The sequence below is a fragment of the Athalia rosae genome, chromosome 6, assembly GCF_917208135.1.
Source record: "Athalia rosae chromosome 6, iyAthRosa1.1, whole genome shotgun sequence".
NCBI lineage: Eukaryota > Metazoa > Arthropoda > Insecta > Hymenoptera > Athaliidae > Athalia > Athalia rosae.
In genome coordinates this window covers 2,926,378-2,942,423 of record NC_064031.1, presented here as the reverse complement: position 1 = coordinate 2,942,423, position 16,046 = coordinate 2,926,378, and the positions used below count along the sequence as shown (strand labels likewise).

Below are 16,046 nucleotides of genomic sequence, written 5' to 3'. Positions count from 1 at the left end.
CGAGAGATCGCGAATGCGATTCTCTTCAGCGAAAGAAAAAGAGTTAAAGATGAAATTCAACGATAGTATGAATCACTCGCAATCCCAATCAATTAATTGACGATGTTCTATAGACTTGATTCCGAGCGCCCGAGCATACAAAAAATTTTAATTATTCTTAAAACTGATATCGCGTGTCAAGAGCGACGAAGGGGTGTTGTAAGGGTAGTTTCACCCTCTTGCCCTCCATTGGTAAAGTATGTGAACAGGATCACAAGGATCAAGGAGACGGTTCGAGTGAGCTTCGAATGGAAATAAACTCATGGCGCCATCCATATTTGGCCGACCAACTAATTCGATGAATCTCATCTTCCGCTTCTCGTCACTGAAAGAAAAAAATGATCAATCCTCATCGCACGTTAACTTCTTTTTCTGTCACTGAGTTAAATGCTAAATTTGCTCGCTAAATTTGCTCACAATTAAAACGATTTCAATTTTATTTATGACCCGCGTTTATCTAACTGCCCCCAGCGTGCTACCCCATCTTGAATGCATTCGAAAAATTTGAAGCTGTTCATTTTGTTCCGTTACCGTAACCATTTTGCAGAATCACTTTTAATTCATTCAATAATCTATTCCTCATTTATTCAACATTCAATTAGGACAATTTATTCTTCTATCTTCTGTCTCACGATGATAGACACATTTTTTTTCGCATTACCCGACACCATTGGCAAAATTAACAATTTTCCTTCATCCGATATTCAGAACATCTTCAACGATTTCCAAAAATTTGACATCATCGTTTCGGCACTTGAAAAATTATTTCTATAAGCTTGAAAAAATCTTTTTCATGGTAGAGAACGATCGGCAAGTTGAATAATCGTTTTCATTTTCTCTCACAATGCAGCATCGTTTTATCCCACGTACAAAACGCGAGTTTGCCATTGGCCGTTGATGTCAGGTACGTTCCGTTCTTCGCCTTCCGATTGGTGAACGTTTCACCGTGGTTCGTACGAGGAGGGAAGCGAAAGTGAAACGAGCACCAAGAATGGGCAGGAATAGGCAAGGTCGCGAAGCGTGCTCGAGCGCCAGTGTCGAAGGCTCGGGTGAGTTCGATGCCGCGTCAAGATGTGTCGAAATTATTTCGTAGCGAAATTCGCTTGAGATATCCCGAAAGTGGTGCGGGGGTTCGCGTCGCTCCGTCGTAAAATAATTCGGACGTTTTTCGAGAGGAGCTAAAAAAACGCACGTAAAATTAACGGATAATAGCGAGCCTTTCGAGTAACTGTACAGTGACGCAACGTCCGGTGTTACTACATCTTATTAGATGAAAACAAAAAATAAAAAAAAGGAAAAGGAAGAAAGAGAAAAATTTTTTGCTGCACTTCTGCATACAGTCGGGGCGTCTCTTGCGCCAGACATTCTTCTTCTCACTGCGTTGCACTTTCTGTTGATGAAAAATGAATAATTTCACATCGTCGATGCGTTAATTGATTCAAAGGAAAGTGTTTCGAAATTTCTTTTTCTTTTGCGTAGAAACGCGTAAAAGTACGAGGCTCGTATAACCGATCACGTATCACTCGTAAAATATAGCTGGCAAAGTTTAAAAAACTTTCGATTATTATACGTTACGAGGCTCGCGTACGTAGAGGTAATTTATCGGAGTGCAAGTTATTCGTGTGGGTATAGGTGATCGTGGATTCAGTGTGGGTTAGCGCAAGAGAGACAGTTATTAGATGTGTGACGTTAGAACTAGTCTTGAAACACCTGTTGACGCACGCTCGAAAATAAACTGAAAAAACAAAAAAAAAAATGACGAGAAAACTGAGCAAGTTTTTAATACTGTTCGACAATACGAACCTTCTCTATTTTCCGGGACATTTTCTCTCGGGGAGGGTGCTCATAGAGCTGGACGACGAGGCGTAGTAAGTTTTGAAGATATTATTTCATCGTTCTCACCGTATGCGGTCGGTAAAAATTTTCATTATAAAATTATAAAATTACCAAATTCTTTCACAGTGTCTCCGGTCTGCATTTTCACGTCGTGGGCGAAGGGGTGGTCAGGGTGCGAAGTCAGAGGGCGGAGCGTGTGTACGACAGAGAGAACTACATCGATTTTCGCATGAGACTCCTCGGGGAGCCAGGTAAAACTTGTTGATATTTCCCGGCACTTTTGATGGAGTGAAAATGTATTAATTTAATAAAATGCTCGAATTCTTACAGGAGAAGGTCCCTCGTTGTTGTCCCCAGGGATTCACAGCTTCCCATTCAAGCTGGGACTACCTCTCGGACTGCCTTCTACTTTCCTTGGAAAACACGGATGGGTGCAATATTTTTGCAAAGCAGCGTTGAGAGAACCTGGCGGTCTGACGCACAAAAATCAGCAAGTTTTCATCGTCATGAATCCCATCGACCTGAACCTCGAACCCCCGATATTAGCGGTAACGTGGACTCGAACTTAGAGAGAGCCAAAAATACCATCGAATGATTTTGACGACTACGTTATTTCCATTCCAGCAACCGGCTAGACTCGAAGTGGAGCAGAAAGTCGGAGTTTCTTGCGTTTCCGGGGGTCCGGTTTTCTGCCGGGTGAGCTTAGACCGAGGTGGTTACGTCCCCGGGGAGACGATCGGAATTTCGGCTACCGTTAGCAACCGCAGCAAGGTCTGGTTACCTCGTTACGGGATGGAAAATTGGGGATAGATAAAATGAACAAAAGCAAAAATCTGCGGTTCCCTGTGATCCCATATAGGTGACGATGAAATCGACGAAGGCCTCGCTCACGGAGACGATCCAGTACATGTGTCGGGGAAAAGTTCTGGCCAGCGAAACGCGGGAATTGGCGAGCGTTTCCAGGGGTAAAATCCGCCCCGGAGATGGCGAGGAGTGGCTGAACGAACAGATGTACGTTCCCCCCCTGCCACCGACGAATTTGAGGGGATGTCACCTGATCAATATCCTCTACCACGTCTACGTGAGTACATTTTAATCCCTGAAAAGAAAATGTTTTCGAGCTCCGCATGTAACGTATTGTTTTTCTTCTCGTCAGTTCGTCATAACGCCGAAGAGTCTGGACAAAGAAATTAAACTTCAAATACCGATAGTACTGGCAACTTACCCTCTGAGACCGGAAGGAGTCCCAGCGGGAACGGCGCCTTCTAAACGCGGTGCTCATTATCCTTCGACATTGCCGATATTCAGGCCCTGGCTCGACGACAAGGCCTTCGACGTCCAGGAATAAAATTGCGGTGCTTTTCTTCACGTACAGATCGCCATATTAATTATTTAACAAACTTTATAATTATTAAAAATAGAGATAATTATTTATCATAAGATTCGTATACCCACGATATTTACCATATGTTATTACTCGAGATTAATTGATAATAATTTAATATATATTTTATGTACAGTTATGTTTAACAGATTTCTCTTCATACATAAATACGTACTAAATTAGAGATGACACGAGATCTAAACGACACACGTCCAATGAAATAAATCGACAAATTTAATATCAACTTTCCTTCATCTCCTCGCGAAGTTTTTCCAACACCTTTTCTACCGTAGTTCCTTCGACAATCACGACCTTCTGCCGACTCTTTGAACCCTGAAAGAGTAAAGGTTTCCAACTGAAACAGCGATCGTTCGAAATATTCTTAATTATTTGAATTCCATGAGTTTCATTTATACTCTGTCCAAAGACACGTCGGATTTCCTCGCTCCCAAAACTGCCGCCAAATATTTAACGAGTTCGGTATTAGCTTCACCTTCTACCGGTGGTGCCGAAATTGCAACTCCGACGCTCTCGTCGGATATGTCTTCGAAAAGAAAGGAGAAAGAAAAAAACCTGTTAATTGATATTTCGAATTCTCGCAGAGCGATCTGTGGCTCATGTCGTTTGTACCGGTTATATTATTGTGCTTTGCTCCCGGCTTAGCTTGAATTTTGATGTTCACGTGACCATTTTTATCCAGGGTGACTGGACAAGGTTGAGTCTGAAAATTCTGGAAGAATTTCAGAGAAAATTAAAATAATTCAGAAACTTCGTAAAATATATTTTATATTCCAATAAATTCATAGATTGGATTCAAAGCTCAAATACTCTGATAAAATTCGATGGTGAGATTATCTGGTGACTTGATTTCTGTAGGTTGCCAAGCTAGGCGTTATATTGTTATCGAACGAGTGGAGCAGCATTTTGGAGTTTCGGTGGACGACGCTCCACGTTTCGTTGAAATGTCATATTGTTTTCACAGATGATCGAGAGAAAAAATTCGGATCGCTTTTTGAAGTTCTGAGTGAGTGATATATTCGGGTCTGTGGTTATACTCACCTCGATTTGTGGATTTTTTTTTCCCTTTCCATTTTTTTTCGAGCCATTACTCTTCGTCGACATTTCTCCTCTCGATTGAATTTCTTTTCCACACAATTCCCCTTCAATTCCACCCAAAAATCTCGTCGTTAATTTGAAACACGCATTCCTCAACATTTGCCGCCCTCCTTTCCAGTTAAAAAATAGTGTTGTTACGTTTAAACATTCGATTCTCCGAATATCCAGCACATCATATAGCTTTTCCACGAATATTTCCGACTATCAGACTATACCGACCGGGTCGGGTGCGTAGCAACGGAGGGGAAAGAGGAGGGCAGCTGTGGCAGAGCTAGTAACTATGCGACAGGAAAAATCCCCACGATTCAAACAGAGCTTTTCAAATTCCTCTTGAAACCACGTTTTGTTGACGAAGAGAAATTTCAATATTGTCCTTCGATCGGAAATTTTTCGAAGGTGCAACGATTCGATTATTTCCTTTCTATTGCAGACAAATATTCGTACCGCTGATCGAAATGCCGAAGAAATTCGTGGGTGAAAACAGCAAGGCTGTTGCAGCTAGGGCGCGAAAAGCGGCCGTTAAGGACGCCGAGATTTCAAAAAAAGCCCAAGAAGCCGAGGACAAGGCGTGGCAAGATGACGACAAACAATTGCAAAAGAAAAAACAGAAACAGGTGAACGAAATCAATCTCTTTATTCGATTGAAGTAATCAACTCGAGACTTACTTGTTGAATTTCCGATTCTCGAATTGCAGGAGGAGATGGAGAAGAAGCGCTTGCAGCAACTCGAGAAAAAAGCTGAGGCAAAGGCCCTCCTGGAGAAAGAAATGTCCAGTATAAAGGTCGGTGGCAAACAAACAGCGGCGAAATTGACGAGAGCCGAAATTCAAGCCGAAACCGAAAGGAGGAATCAAGCGGCTCAGAAGAAGAAGGAAGAGGAACCCGAACTCCCCCTGGAAGAGAACATCAACCGAATCGTCCTCGACGGAGAAACCGCCCACGGTATCGACGAGGCCTTAACGGTTCTAGGGTAAGAGTTTTAAAATTATCAAAAAATTTCAAACTTGCCATTTTCCGAGCTTCGGGTTGAATTTAAAAAAAAATGATTCGAAACAGCGCGAAGGATTCGGAAACCGACCGCCATCCTGAGAAAAGACTGAAGGCCGCTTACACCGCATTCGAAGAGCGTATGATGCCTTTGATCAAGGAACAGAATCCCACCCTGCGATTGAGTCAGTTGAAACAGATTCTGAGAAAAGAATGGATGAAATCGCCGGACAATCCGTTGAACCAAAGACTCCAGAATCGCTAAAATGTACTCGAGGTCGGTCGAAGTTCCCATTACTGTGGAATAAATTGCCGCAAGGTATTCTATCCTAGCTCTCGTCGTGGGCACGTATCGAAGATGGAAATGTGATTATATGAAAAAAAAAAGAACAATTCTTTATTGTAAATGAATAATAAATTATGCTTCGGAAGGATATTACTTACAATGCGATAGAAAAACATCGTACAAATGATTATCTTTGGTATATTACTCGCTTCCTGCTTCGAACCTTTCATTACTCTGCTTTACGGCCCCGCTCGCGATCGCTTCCAGAGCCTCTAATAATTATCAGCAACAATTGTAACAAGAACAACAACAAAAACAACGAGAACTACAACAGTCGGCCAACGGACGCGCTTCTTTTTCTTTCCACACGGTGAAATTCGTTTTTTTTCCTACCACTTTTTATTCTTCCACAAATCGATGAAGCAGTGTATCATGTGGTTCAATTGATCGGGACAGTCCATCATCGGAATGTGACCGGCGGAGGGTAGTGCTTCGAGAAACGCCTTTACCATTGTCTGCAAAAATCCAATCGACTGAGAAAAGAGAAAACCCCCCCGCAAAAGGATTCCGTCGCTATCTTTCGTTGATCAAACTCACTCTTTCCATCTGGCATTCCTGAACGAGCGACACCTCGTTGTCCCTGAGTCCGTGAACCAGAAGAGTCGGGGTGCAAACCCTCCTGTAAAAAGTGTACTCGCCGTCCGGCCACTCCATGCCGTCGAGGACGTATTTCATGTGGGACGGCCGCTGTTCCGGTGATTCCGTACCGCAGTAAGGGTGCTGTCTTCCCCTCGGGGAATACATGACCTCTCTCCGAAGTCCGCAAACGAGAAGAGGAGCTACCAATGCTCGAAGACAGCAATGAGCTGCACCCTCAGCACTCGGACGAGCCAAGGGGGTTGGACCACCTCCGGATATCAGAACTAACTGATGTATATTACTGTCGTATTTACAGGCCATGGCCGCGGCCAAACTGCAACTGGAACGAACAATTCGAGGACTGATTTTATCGCGTTCGATCGGATCGTCGAAGGGATATCGGAATCGAGGAGATTTTCTTTTTGTTTTTTTTTGTTTTTTTTACCCATAATTGTGCGCGACCAGGACGCACTTCTGTCCCGGTCTGAAGGCGTAGTGATGAAGGAGGACTTCGAGATCTTTGAACAATTTGTTGAAGTGATAATCCCGAGGGCGATCGGGAGCGGAACTGAGACCGTGTCCCAGCATGTCGGGGGCGATGCAGGGGTAGCCGAGATTCGAAAAATATTCCAATTGTCGTTCGAAAACGTCGGCGCTGGAACCGTATCCGTGGAGGAAAACGATGGTGGGCTTTCGATTTTTACGGAAAAGCACCAACTCACGAGGATCCTCGGCGTACGCCGACGAACCCGAGTCTTCCGTCGTCTTCGACTCGCATTGCCCGAGATATTCCGGGGACGAATCCGATTCCTTGCGCTCATCGAGATCCAGGAGATCCTCGTGCGGTCTACCGAAAGGATCGCAGGATCGATTCTTTCGCCGCAACGAAGGGAGGGATTTCTTTCGCAACTGTACGTCCTCCAAAGTCGAAGATTTGCCGGTGAACTCCAGTCGGAGCTTTTGAAATTGGGGTTCCACACCGACTTCGTCCAGAGGTGCGAGGTCTTTGGGAGTATTTCGTTCGTCCGAGTCGGTGTCCTTTTCGAGCGTCACTTCGTTATCCCGATCCGAAATCTGCTGTTCTTTCCGATCCGGCGATACCTCTTCGGTTATTTCATTTGGAGAACCTTTGAAGTCTTCCCAGCTTTTTCTGATATGCGTCCGACCCAATTTAGCGTCGATTATCTCCATCAGCGATTCCTCCAGACTGGGTTCCTGATCCGGTTGAAATTCAACGGTCTCAACGCTGTTTATACCGGAATCGACGCAATCCAACTGATCCTGGAGTGGACAACGAGCGGAATTTTTGCTCACGGGTCTGTTGAGGTAAAATTCGAGTGCGTCCGGATCGCTGCAGGATCCCAAATATCCGGGATTCTCGTATCCTGTCGATGCATCCTGCAGATTTCGTTTGGCAACGTCAGAATCCACAGATTTACCGCTCTCGCTGCGCTGCAAGTCGGATTTCCTGTCGCTCTCGTTGTCGTTTTCGTTTCCAAGAAAGGCGAAGTTTATGTTAACGAAGGCGTCCACGCTATCCTTGAGATTCGCGGTGATGCAACCGTTCCTGTAAACTTTCGCATCGACGTCGTCCTCGTTCTTTTCATCGAAATCGTCTTCCTTACGTCCGGTGAGCTTCTCGGCGTCTGCCACGAACTTCACGGAGTCGGTAACAATTTCTTGCAGAAGATCGTTGATGTACCTCTCGAGATCCTGGATAATTTTATTCTTGATTATTTTCTCCTCCGGGACTTTACCCTCATCGTTGACGAGGCTACTTTTTTTCGGCTCGTTCGTCACGGGGATCAAATTCTCCAAATTGATAGCCACCGTTCTCTCGATCTCCTCGAGGTCCTGACCGTTCTTTTCAGCCTCGCATAGGCTGTTCCTGATCCTGTTTATCTCGGCCGATATGATCTGTTCCTCGGTGGAACTGAGTCGGGCCGATTGCCTGAATGAACACCGGCAGTTTCCCGAGGGATGCGGCCTCTTTGACCATCTGGTGAAAAAATTGTCGTTCAACGATTCGGGTCTATCGTTATTAGAATCGTAGAACCACCGGCCCCTCAACGTCGGTTTTAGGATCCTCAATGTTCTGCGTTGTCCGACGATGAAAAAATCGCAGTGCGGAAATTCAACCTTGGCAGGGTCCACGCGACCGTGGTTCCTCACGTAGTTCAAACACCTGCGGTACCAGGACGGACCTTCTTCTTCGGAATTTTCAGTCGAGGGAGGCGACGATTTCACTTCCGTTTCGTGCATTTTTTTTGCATTTATATATTTTACAATCAGAGTTTTGTCGAACGGTGAAGAAATTAACACTCGTGTCTCTTTTTTGGGGTACCGCCTACGCTCAACTCACAACGATAGCATGACTACGACGTTATCCTCGATGCATCGGCGATCAGGGAGTAAAAAAAACTTTTCGCCAATCGCAGTTCCTCGGCTCGACGCATGCTCGAAGAAGGCGGAATTTTCGCGGGCACGTATACACCGACTTCACACGAACGGATTGAACCAGCTCGTGACGTTACGGGTTTAAACGAGATTAATGAAACGAGAGTAAAAGAGACGGAGAAAAAAAAAACAACCTACGTCCGCCGTCACCACTTTGGGGAAAAACTCGATCGTTCACCACGCGTTCGAAACATCGGCGGAGCGGGGATATCGTCGAAGAACGAATAAAAGAAGAACGCCCGTTGGATAACGCGAAACAGCAGAACAGCGTAAATTGTTCGATTTCTTCGAGTTTAAATCAGCCGAAATCGAACGCGAAAAAAAAAAAAAAAAAATCTTCACATCGCGCACGGGCTTTCCGATTTCAAATGGTAGAACGTCGTCGCTGAACCGTGGAAAATGAACGGCGCTGTGCAGTCGCTTTCCCGCAAACTTTCTTGTTTAGAAAATATCCCATGCGGTGTGCAACGTCTCGCCACGAATCGACGAAAATTCAAAGTACACCGAAGACCTCCTTCGATCGTTTCTTCGACGCGTACGCCCCTCGACTACTCCGATATCACGCCGTTCCGTACCTTGTCTCTCTCTCTCTCTCTCTCCGTTCTTCGGTCTCCCTTGCAGTACGTACGTACAGTAAAACGGGGCAATAATAACGAGTAAAAATTAGACACGATTGACACTGGCGTTTAGGTCACGGCGGCCATAGCACGGCCATAAGCTCGGGCACGCCACGGCAGACCATAGCGCGGGGCTGCGTCTCAATACTGAACGCGGTGCGCCGAGGGGCCCCAAGTTGTACCGTTACTTTGCTTCGCCGTCTATACTTCGAACAACCTAAGAGAACGGACGCTGCGCCAAAGACAACAAACAACCTGAATCTCAATGCCGATTCCGATGTTGAACGAACACGCGTACGCAGCAGAGGGGCCCCCCTGAAAACCCCCTCTGTACGAGCGGTTTTTTTTTTCTTTTTCCCCGGAATTCCTCTTTTTTTTTTTTTCTCTCTCTCGCAGCTCCAGAACGTCTAAACACACCTAGATTAATGCGTGACTTTTTTTTTTTGTTTAAACAACGCAGCGTCATCGCCGGTGGAATACGTTACACGTCCGTATTCGAGCGTGTCGTGCGCGCACACACACGCACACATGTACCTGTAAAATGTTTTATCTGCTATTTTATATCGTGCAGGTTTGCGTAACCGCGTCGACGTTGTGCGTTCTTGTACGAATTACGTGGTGTCGTTTGCTTCGACCGAATTTAACGGAGACGTGTAACGCGTTACAGCCGTTAATCGTCCAATAACTATACACGAGTTATAATAACGATAATCGAACGAAGCGAATATTCCTTCCGTACGTGAACGAAATTCGGTAATTCATTATCAAGCGTATTAGCTACCCAGAGTTTCGCTTCGTTTCGATAACAGTTATAACGTACCCGCAACTACACCGGTTACACGTGCGTGCCACTCGTCGTCTAGCGGTTAACAATGAGAAAAAATATGGGCCACGAATCCATAAAGTCTCCGAGGTTTATTGCGGTCGCGGACGACGTGGAAATGAATTTGGAAAAATCTAACGGACCTTTTCCGTCGATGTAGGTCACGCGATTCACCGTGCGCCGCTTAACTTTCAACGTTCCGATTTATTTCACACAACAAATAGGTTGAGAAAATTGTGCAGGAATAAAACTTTGCAAACTACAACGAAGATGTAATATACATATTCATACGCGCATCGTACACCGTACGACGTTATCGCATCCCCTTTCGCGATAATTTTCTGCATACAGGTGCAGAAAATGTACGCACGCGGTGGTGGGTACACCGTGGGTGTACGGAGTAACGTTGGTTCGAGCGAATGGTATCGTTATCTCGTTAGGTATTCTATAAACACGAGTGCGTCGGATTAAACGACCCGCCTATCCTATTCGTCGTAAAGTTACGAGCAATTATTCATCCGAAGTTGTATAGCGCGTTGTCAACGTTTGTGACCCGGGCGCGAGATGGGAAAAAGAGTGCATCGCCCTACGCGTACGCCAAGTTTGCGTTACTTGCGCAAACTTCGACGAGAATACAACCGACTACCACCTTGTTTGCTCTTTATTTCCGTATATAAGGCGCGCGGTAAGACGCGACGTCGCACCCACAAACCCGACAGTTTCTCGTCATCTTCTACACTCGCGCATACTTTACGAGCGATGCGTCTGGCAATTCGAAGTTTCGCGATAATCGGTATTTACGTCGTTGTCAATATCGTCGCGACCAATGGAGAGACGAGTTCGACACCGGCGGATCCCAAAACGTCGCCGAATGAAAAAGAGCAAAATTCGACGAGCGCGACAACGTGGAGATTCCATGGTTCGATTTGCCCCCACAAAGACCACAAATCCTACGTAAGATGTTTACAGAGGCACAGAAGACACAACGCGCCGTTAGCCACTGGTAAATGTTGAGACTCTCCCTCGACGAGAAATAAATTATTCTTCCTCCGGTTTTTACCTTGTCCTCTGATTTTTCCGAACGACGCCTCGTTGCGGCAGTCGAAATTTTGTCACCAGGTAAAAACGGCGCGTCGAACGGCGGTTCCAACTGCATGGAGGAGTGCGAAAGGGAGTCCTGCAGGCGATCCCAAGTAGCCGGTCCGTGTGCGGAAATCTGTTACGATCGTTGCTTGAAAAAAACCAAAGAAATACATCACAGGATAACGGAGTACGAAAGCGCTTGCAACGACGGTGAGAACTGTGACGAAAACGGAGGGAAAACAGCCAACGAATTACCCTGGGGATTCGGACCGATCGCGAACCTCACCACCAGTATCGACATCAGAAATTATCTGAACAACACGAACGTGATACTGACCAACCCCCAAACCGGCGACAAAGCGGAAAAAGGTGGCCGCGGGGACGTGGGAAATGAGAGAAAGGATGATGTAGACCGATGGAGGAAGGATAACGCCACGTGCAGGGATAAAACTGGACACGACAGTGCGTATTATTTTTTATCGAGTTGTCGATCGTTCGATCACCTCGTCGGTTACCTTTTTTATTCCCAGATCCGCCCCGCGAGCCGGGATTCCCGAGGAGGCCATCGCCAGGATTTCAGCCCTGGTTTCCGAGTCCCAGTCTTTCCCTGATCCCTCAAATTCAGATGGTACCGCAAGTTACTTTTGGGATAGGAATCGGTTCCGGGATCGGTTTCGGATCGATCGGAAACGGATGTCCCTACACGAATATCTGGCTCTGCTTTTCACAGCAGCAGCAGCAGCAGCAACAGGTCGGTGAACAGCGGGTTGTGAAATTTTCTTAATTCCGTCGTCTAATATCGGCCCTAATTACAGATTCGAGTGGACTGCTCCGGCTGCGAACATCCTTATCCTTATCAACGGGGGAGATGCGATCCTTCCTGCTGATAAGCGGGAAAGTGTGCGAAATTTTTTGAAAAATTTATCGCTGTGTCTATACATATAGAAATAAATGAAAAATTGAACGAACGGTGATCTCGAATAGACTTACTTGCGATCTCAAGTTCCGGAACCACGGCGTTGCAAAACACTGGTCCGTTTTTTTTTTTTTTTTTTTTTTTTCCACCTTGGAGGCGAAGGCGAAGTCGTTGTATACGCTGCTTCTCGACGATAAACGGTGTCCATCGGCCGAGGTACGAGACGAGCAGCGTCGGCGATGCCGATGGAAAAGTAGAGGTATACCAACCGTGGGTAGATTCTCGAGTGAATGAAATAATTCATCGATCGTTCGATCGATCGGTTAGTTAGGAAAACGAAATTCCGTCCGGGGCGAGAGGAGGGAAAGAGGGCCGTTTCGGATCCTCACCTTTGAAAAAAAGACTTCATTGCGAGCCGGAATTTGCGTGGATAAAAATTTTCGTCGAAGCGAAAATTGATGATACAGTTTCTAGAAGCGATTGCGAATATCGCGATTATTTTTATAACGGGCGACCCAGATCTTTGCCGAGTTTTTTAGACGCCCAAGTTTCTTTTGTACGATATCTAGCGTGTACTCGGTACGGATACTCACCCGTTTCCTATTAATTGCTTCGCACGTTCCCCTCGTCACGGTTATCATGACAACTCGTAGTTTGGGTCGGTTGCACTTCGCCGCTCTCCAGACCTTCGAGTATCGAAGCTGCTGGCCAGCGCTCTTTTTAATTCAACTCGGTGTTCGCTCACTTCTTCGAATTAACGCGCGGACCGGCACTCGAGAGAAAACGCAAATTCACGACGGGATATGAGGTGAAAAAAAATTAAATGAATTATTATTTTTCTTCTGTTTTTTTTTTTTTTCTTTCTCTCTATCACGGTTCGCAGCTCGTTCGCGATCTTCGATCGACCGAACTTTTTGCGGATTCGTCGGTTGATAATTCGATTTTTCACTTTCCGTATACTATATTGCGAGTGTAACGCGAATCCGTTCGAGAAATCCCTCGTCGTCGAAGAGACTCGTTTTCTCATCGCGCGGATAGTTAGTTCCTTTCGATTCCCATTACATTAACGACGATATAAAAGCGTAACGACCACCGCTTGTAAAACTTAATGGGAAATAAATATCGCGGCTAATTTACTCGGAGTAAAATTAGTGATTATACCCAATTACACTGTCACGCCGTTTTATTTATTTCCAAAGCGAATCAAAGCGATCGAAAGCCACGCCTCGCGAGTCTTTGTCTTCTCATCGCGCTTTTACCATTTACATAATTATCATAATGCGAGAGATTTTCAGGTAGAGCGACGTCGGCCGACCAGAAACGCCGAGGTGCTTCTCGGACGTAGCGGCAGGTGCGAAGGAATCAAGAAATAGAAGCTCCTCGTCGTCTTGCGAATAATTTTTGCCGTGGAGCGCGTCGGGGGTCTTCCCGGTCGCGCCCTGCGATGGACTTTGACACGGCAAAGTCTGGATGAGAAAGCGAAAGCGTTCCTCGCAGCCGACGATCCTCCTCCTTCTCCTGCTACGATTCTCTTCTGATCGGCGTGGGAACGACGTCCCCGTGTCTCTCGGTGCACACGAGTCGCACCTATTTACACACGTGTAACACACACGTAACACGAGGGATACGCACGGGATTCTCCTCCGTCTATATTACGTACGTAATAAACAATGTCCGGGAATTACGTATACCTGTACGTACGTACGTACACCTGACCCACCATCGACCGGGACTAAAATCGATTTTCCCAACGATTTCAACGCGATCGAGGAGTTGGCATTTATTCACGATGTTCGCGTTCGCCGTCGTCGATCGTTCGGCAAAATGTATGAATATTTTTTTGAAAATATATATTCCCTCAGATCCGAATAGCAATTTTATAATTACAATACGTCCGATACCATAAATCATCTCGACGACGGATCCGATGGTTTTATAACAATCATCCGAATCGATTAGATCCGTCTTCATGAGGGTATACCGATTAAGTGAATTGGTAGCGCGTGTATACTTAAAATATTTGGTCTGGCTCTTCTACCCACGCGTTATGTAAACTCGCAGCTAAACGGGAGCTGGATCAATTCCCTAGATGGTTCTCCGTCCGATCCTAATTCCGCGTCCTCGAATCCCGCTTTATTAGGGTAAACGAAAAATTGAAATCGATGAAAAGGAAATACGAAAGAGAAAAAAAAAAAAAAAAAAAAAAAAACGTTGACGGAAGCCCGCGCGATCGTTTAAAAAAATCCCCCTCGGGGCGCGGGACGTTCGTACGGGTTGCAACCGTTTCCGTATTAGGCACACCTCGGATAACTCGTGGCTAAAATTAGTCCGGATATTAAATTTTTCACGCGTCAACGATCGAACGACGACCAGAAGAAACCGAAGAACCCCCGCGGGATTCCGGACCTCTCAACCCCCGTAACGCATAGCATGTGGCACGCGCCCTGCGCTGCGCTAGGGTCATTCTTTCTCCTCTTCCTCTTATTATTTTTCTATTCTCGTACGTTTTCTTTTTTTTTTTGTTTCCCTCTCTCCATACATCTCTACATTATAACTCTTCGTAATAAAATAAAATACAGAGAAACCTTGAGGCGAAAAATGATTGGGGGCACGTCCGCGTCCGCCGGAAGGAGGCAGTCTAACGCCGAGGCGACGCGCGCGCTACGGGTATGCAGAGGTTCGCTGGCCCGTGAAAAACGCGCGGCGGGCGGCACCCCCGGACCTTGAAGACCCCCTTGGATACAACGTTAGAAGTTTATTAAGATTTTTCAGGCGTAGCCTGAGGTGAAAAATAATATTTTTACATAAGCTAAGCTCGGCACTCGACCGTCCTCGAACGATACGAGGTACGAAATACAATGGGAAAGTGGAAGGAAAATCGTCGACTCCTCTGAGATGATAAATACGGAAGATAAGCGGATGTAGGAAAACGGAAATTCAATGCTGACGAGGTGCTATTGATTCCGAGAGCCCCTCAAGAGCGTTTTTCGAAAGCTGATCCCCCCTCCCCTACCATCGGAAAATCAGAAAAGAATATAATATGGCGTAATTGTCACGGGCAGAGATGAGATCTGACAATACCGGGCGTTGAGAAGCTCCGCTTGTAGTACAACAACGACGTCGTTCTTTTTCTTTTTCTTTTCTTTTTTTTTTTCACAAGAAAAGACGGTGCCCACGTACAGTACACACATATTTATATCGCGGCCAAAGAAGCGGCAGAAGGTATTATGGCCATGGATGCAGGAAGCCAAACTTGGCGGCAAGGCGGTGCGCATTGACTGTAAACCGCATTGACCGTTGCTCGTTGACCGCCGAGGTCCGAGCGGCGTGGAGAATGTACATGAGTAAGAAAAAAAAGGGAAAAAAAAATATCATAATAATACAAGGAATGAGTATAAAAAAGGAGGTATGGGTAAATATAGGTAATTCGGTAACAAAGCGAGTTGTGCGACCCAAACGACGAGGAGGTAGCAGCATATGTCGCTGTCTTCGGTGTTGCGAACGGTTTCATTTATTTGTTTCTTCACCCCTCCGACCGTATAGTTACGACGGCACGCGAGACTCGGAAACAAGGACGACGTGGGTTCGTACGAGAAGACCTCCCTCGCGTGTCTTCGAGTCGCCGCCGCTAAAATTTTGGCTGTCTAATTACGTTCGTAATAACGTAATTGTATAGGCGGTTGTACTGCAAAAATAACAGAAACACCGGGGATTATTGTACACGTAAAATATATAGAGAGCAAAACGGACAGACAGACGCCTCCTGCGACGCCAGCAATAATGGAAACCGACTAATCACCCCGACCGTTATAAGGGAGGGTAGCTCTCTGCAGTTGGCGATAATGCGCAACGTGCACACAGAC

The 16,046-nt window shown here is 45.9% G+C and overlaps 5 protein-coding genes across 7 annotated transcripts; 3 read left to right on the top strand and 2 right to left on the bottom strand.

Annotated features, from left to right (window-relative positions):
* Positions 1 to 1,052: 1,052 nt before the first annotated feature.
* LOC105688717 (arrestin domain-containing protein 2) lies at positions 1,053 to 3,513 on the top strand. The gene is made up of 6 exons (XM_012405235.3): positions 1,053 to 1,907; positions 2,002 to 2,126; positions 2,206 to 2,423; positions 2,500 to 2,646; positions 2,735 to 2,956; positions 3,032 to 3,513. Exons 1-6 carry the CDS (start codon positions 1,795 to 1,797, stop codon positions 3,221 to 3,223), a joined length of 1,017 nt encoding a protein of 338 aa, XP_012260658.1. The 5' UTR covers positions 1,053 to 1,794; the 3' UTR covers positions 3,224 to 3,513.
* LOC105688719 (UPF0235 protein C15orf40 homolog) lies at positions 3,359 to 4,776 on the bottom strand. The gene is made up of 4 exons (XM_012405237.3): positions 4,319 to 4,776; positions 3,890 to 3,989; positions 3,676 to 3,803; positions 3,359 to 3,592 (listed from the first exon to the last, which is right to left on the bottom strand). The coding sequence occupies exons 1-4, from the start codon at positions 4,472 to 4,474 to the stop codon at positions 3,500 to 3,502; spliced, it is 477 nt and encodes a 158-aa protein (XP_012260660.2). The 5' UTR covers positions 4,475 to 4,776; the 3' UTR covers positions 3,359 to 3,499.
* On the top strand, positions 4,059 to 5,821 carry LOC105688718 (coiled-coil domain-containing protein 124). 2 transcript variants are annotated; one of them, XM_048657218.1, is made up of 4 exons: positions 4,059 to 4,300; positions 4,806 to 4,989; positions 5,071 to 5,345; positions 5,432 to 5,821. In XM_048657218.1, the coding sequence occupies exons 2-4, from the start codon at positions 4,831 to 4,833 to the stop codon at positions 5,625 to 5,627; spliced, it is 630 nt and encodes a 209-aa protein (XP_048513175.1). In that variant the 5' UTR covers positions 4,059 to 4,300; positions 4,806 to 4,830; the 3' UTR covers positions 5,628 to 5,821. The 2 variants fall into 2 exon arrangements, with proteins under 2 accessions (XP_048513175.1, XP_012260659.2); XM_012405236.4 differs by having other exon boundaries at positions 4,066 to 4,283.
* LOC105688715 lies at positions 5,733 to 9,501 on the bottom strand. 2 transcript variants are annotated; one of them, XM_048657215.1, is made up of 3 exons: positions 6,733 to 9,501; positions 6,246 to 6,648; positions 5,733 to 6,163 (listed from the first exon to the last, which is right to left on the bottom strand). In XM_048657215.1, the coding sequence occupies exons 1-3, from the start codon at positions 8,547 to 8,549 to the stop codon at positions 6,038 to 6,040; spliced, it is 2,346 nt and encodes a 781-aa protein (XP_048513172.1). In that variant the 5' UTR covers positions 8,550 to 9,501; the 3' UTR covers positions 5,733 to 6,037. The 2 variants fall into 2 exon arrangements, with proteins under 2 accessions (XP_048513172.1, XP_012260657.2); XM_012405234.3 differs by having other exon boundaries at positions 6,246 to 6,627; positions 6,733 to 9,497.
* Positions 9,502 to 9,825: 324 nt separating this feature from the next.
* LOC105688692 lies at positions 9,826 to 12,236 on the top strand. Its single transcript, XM_048657216.1, has 4 exons — positions 9,826 to 11,187; positions 11,286 to 11,729; positions 11,798 to 12,018; positions 12,083 to 12,236. The coding sequence occupies exons 1-4, from the start codon at positions 10,749 to 10,751 to the stop codon at positions 12,152 to 12,154; spliced, it is 1,176 nt and encodes a 391-aa protein (XP_048513173.1). The 5' UTR covers positions 9,826 to 10,748; the 3' UTR covers positions 12,155 to 12,236.
* The last annotated feature ends 3,810 nt before the right edge of the window (positions 12,237 to 16,046 follow it).

Bases quoted from the DNA above. Each gene is read 5' to 3' on its own strand.
- LOC105688717 (XM_012405235.3), top strand. From the start codon at position 1,795: ATGACGAGAAAACTGAGCAAGTTTTTAATACTGTTCGACAATACGAAC. The intron at 2,127-2,205 runs GTAAAACTTGTT...GAATTCTTACAG, and splicing joins GAGACTCCTCGGGGAGCCAG to GAGAAGGTCCCTCGTTGTTG. The intron at 2,957-3,031 runs GTGAGTACATTT...TCTTCTCGTCAG, and splicing joins ATATCCTCTACCACGTCTAC to TTCGTCATAACGCCGAAGAG.
- LOC105688719 (XM_012405237.3), bottom strand. From the start codon at position 4,474: ATGTTGAGGAATGCGTGTTTCAAATTAACGACGAGATTTTTGGGTGGA. The intron at 3,990-4,318 runs GTGAGTATAACC...AAATTCTTCCAG, and splicing joins AAAAAAATCCACAAATCGAG to AATTTTCAGACTCAACCTTG. The intron at 3,593-3,675 runs GTATAAATGAAA...TTACTCTTTCAG, and splicing joins CCGACGTGTCTTTGGACAGA to GGTTCAAAGAGTCGGCAGAA.
- LOC105688718 (XM_048657218.1), top strand. From the start codon at position 4,831: ATGCCGAAGAAATTCGTGGGTGAAAACAGCAAGGCTGTTGCAGCTAGG. The intron at 4,990-5,070 runs GTGAACGAAATC...CTCGAATTGCAG, and splicing joins AAAAGAAAAAACAGAAACAG to GAGGAGATGGAGAAGAAGCG. The intron at 5,346-5,431 runs GTAAGAGTTTTA...GATTCGAAACAG, and splicing joins GAGGCCTTAACGGTTCTAGG to CGCGAAGGATTCGGAAACCG.
- LOC105688715 (XM_048657215.1), bottom strand. From the start codon at position 8,549: ATGCACGAAACGGAAGTGAAATCGTCGCCTCCCTCGACTGAAAATTCC. The intron at 6,649-6,732 runs GTAAAAAAAACA...CGATAAAATCAG, and splicing joins CTGGTCGCGCACAATTATGG to TCCTCGAATTGTTCGTTCCA. The intron at 6,164-6,245 runs GTGAGTTTGATC...GGATTTTTGCAG, and splicing joins AGGAATGCCAGATGGAAAGA to ACAATGGTAAAGGCGTTTCT.
- LOC105688692 (XM_048657216.1), top strand. From the start codon at position 10,749: ATGGGAAAAAGAGTGCATCGCCCTACGCGTACGCCAAGTTTGCGTTAC. The intron at 11,188-11,285 runs GTAAATGTTGAG...TCGTTGCGGCAG, and splicing joins CAACGCGCCGTTAGCCACTG to TCGAAATTTTGTCACCAGGT. The intron at 11,730-11,797 runs GTGCGTATTATT...TTTTATTCCCAG, and splicing joins GGATAAAACTGGACACGACA to ATCCGCCCCGCGAGCCGGGA.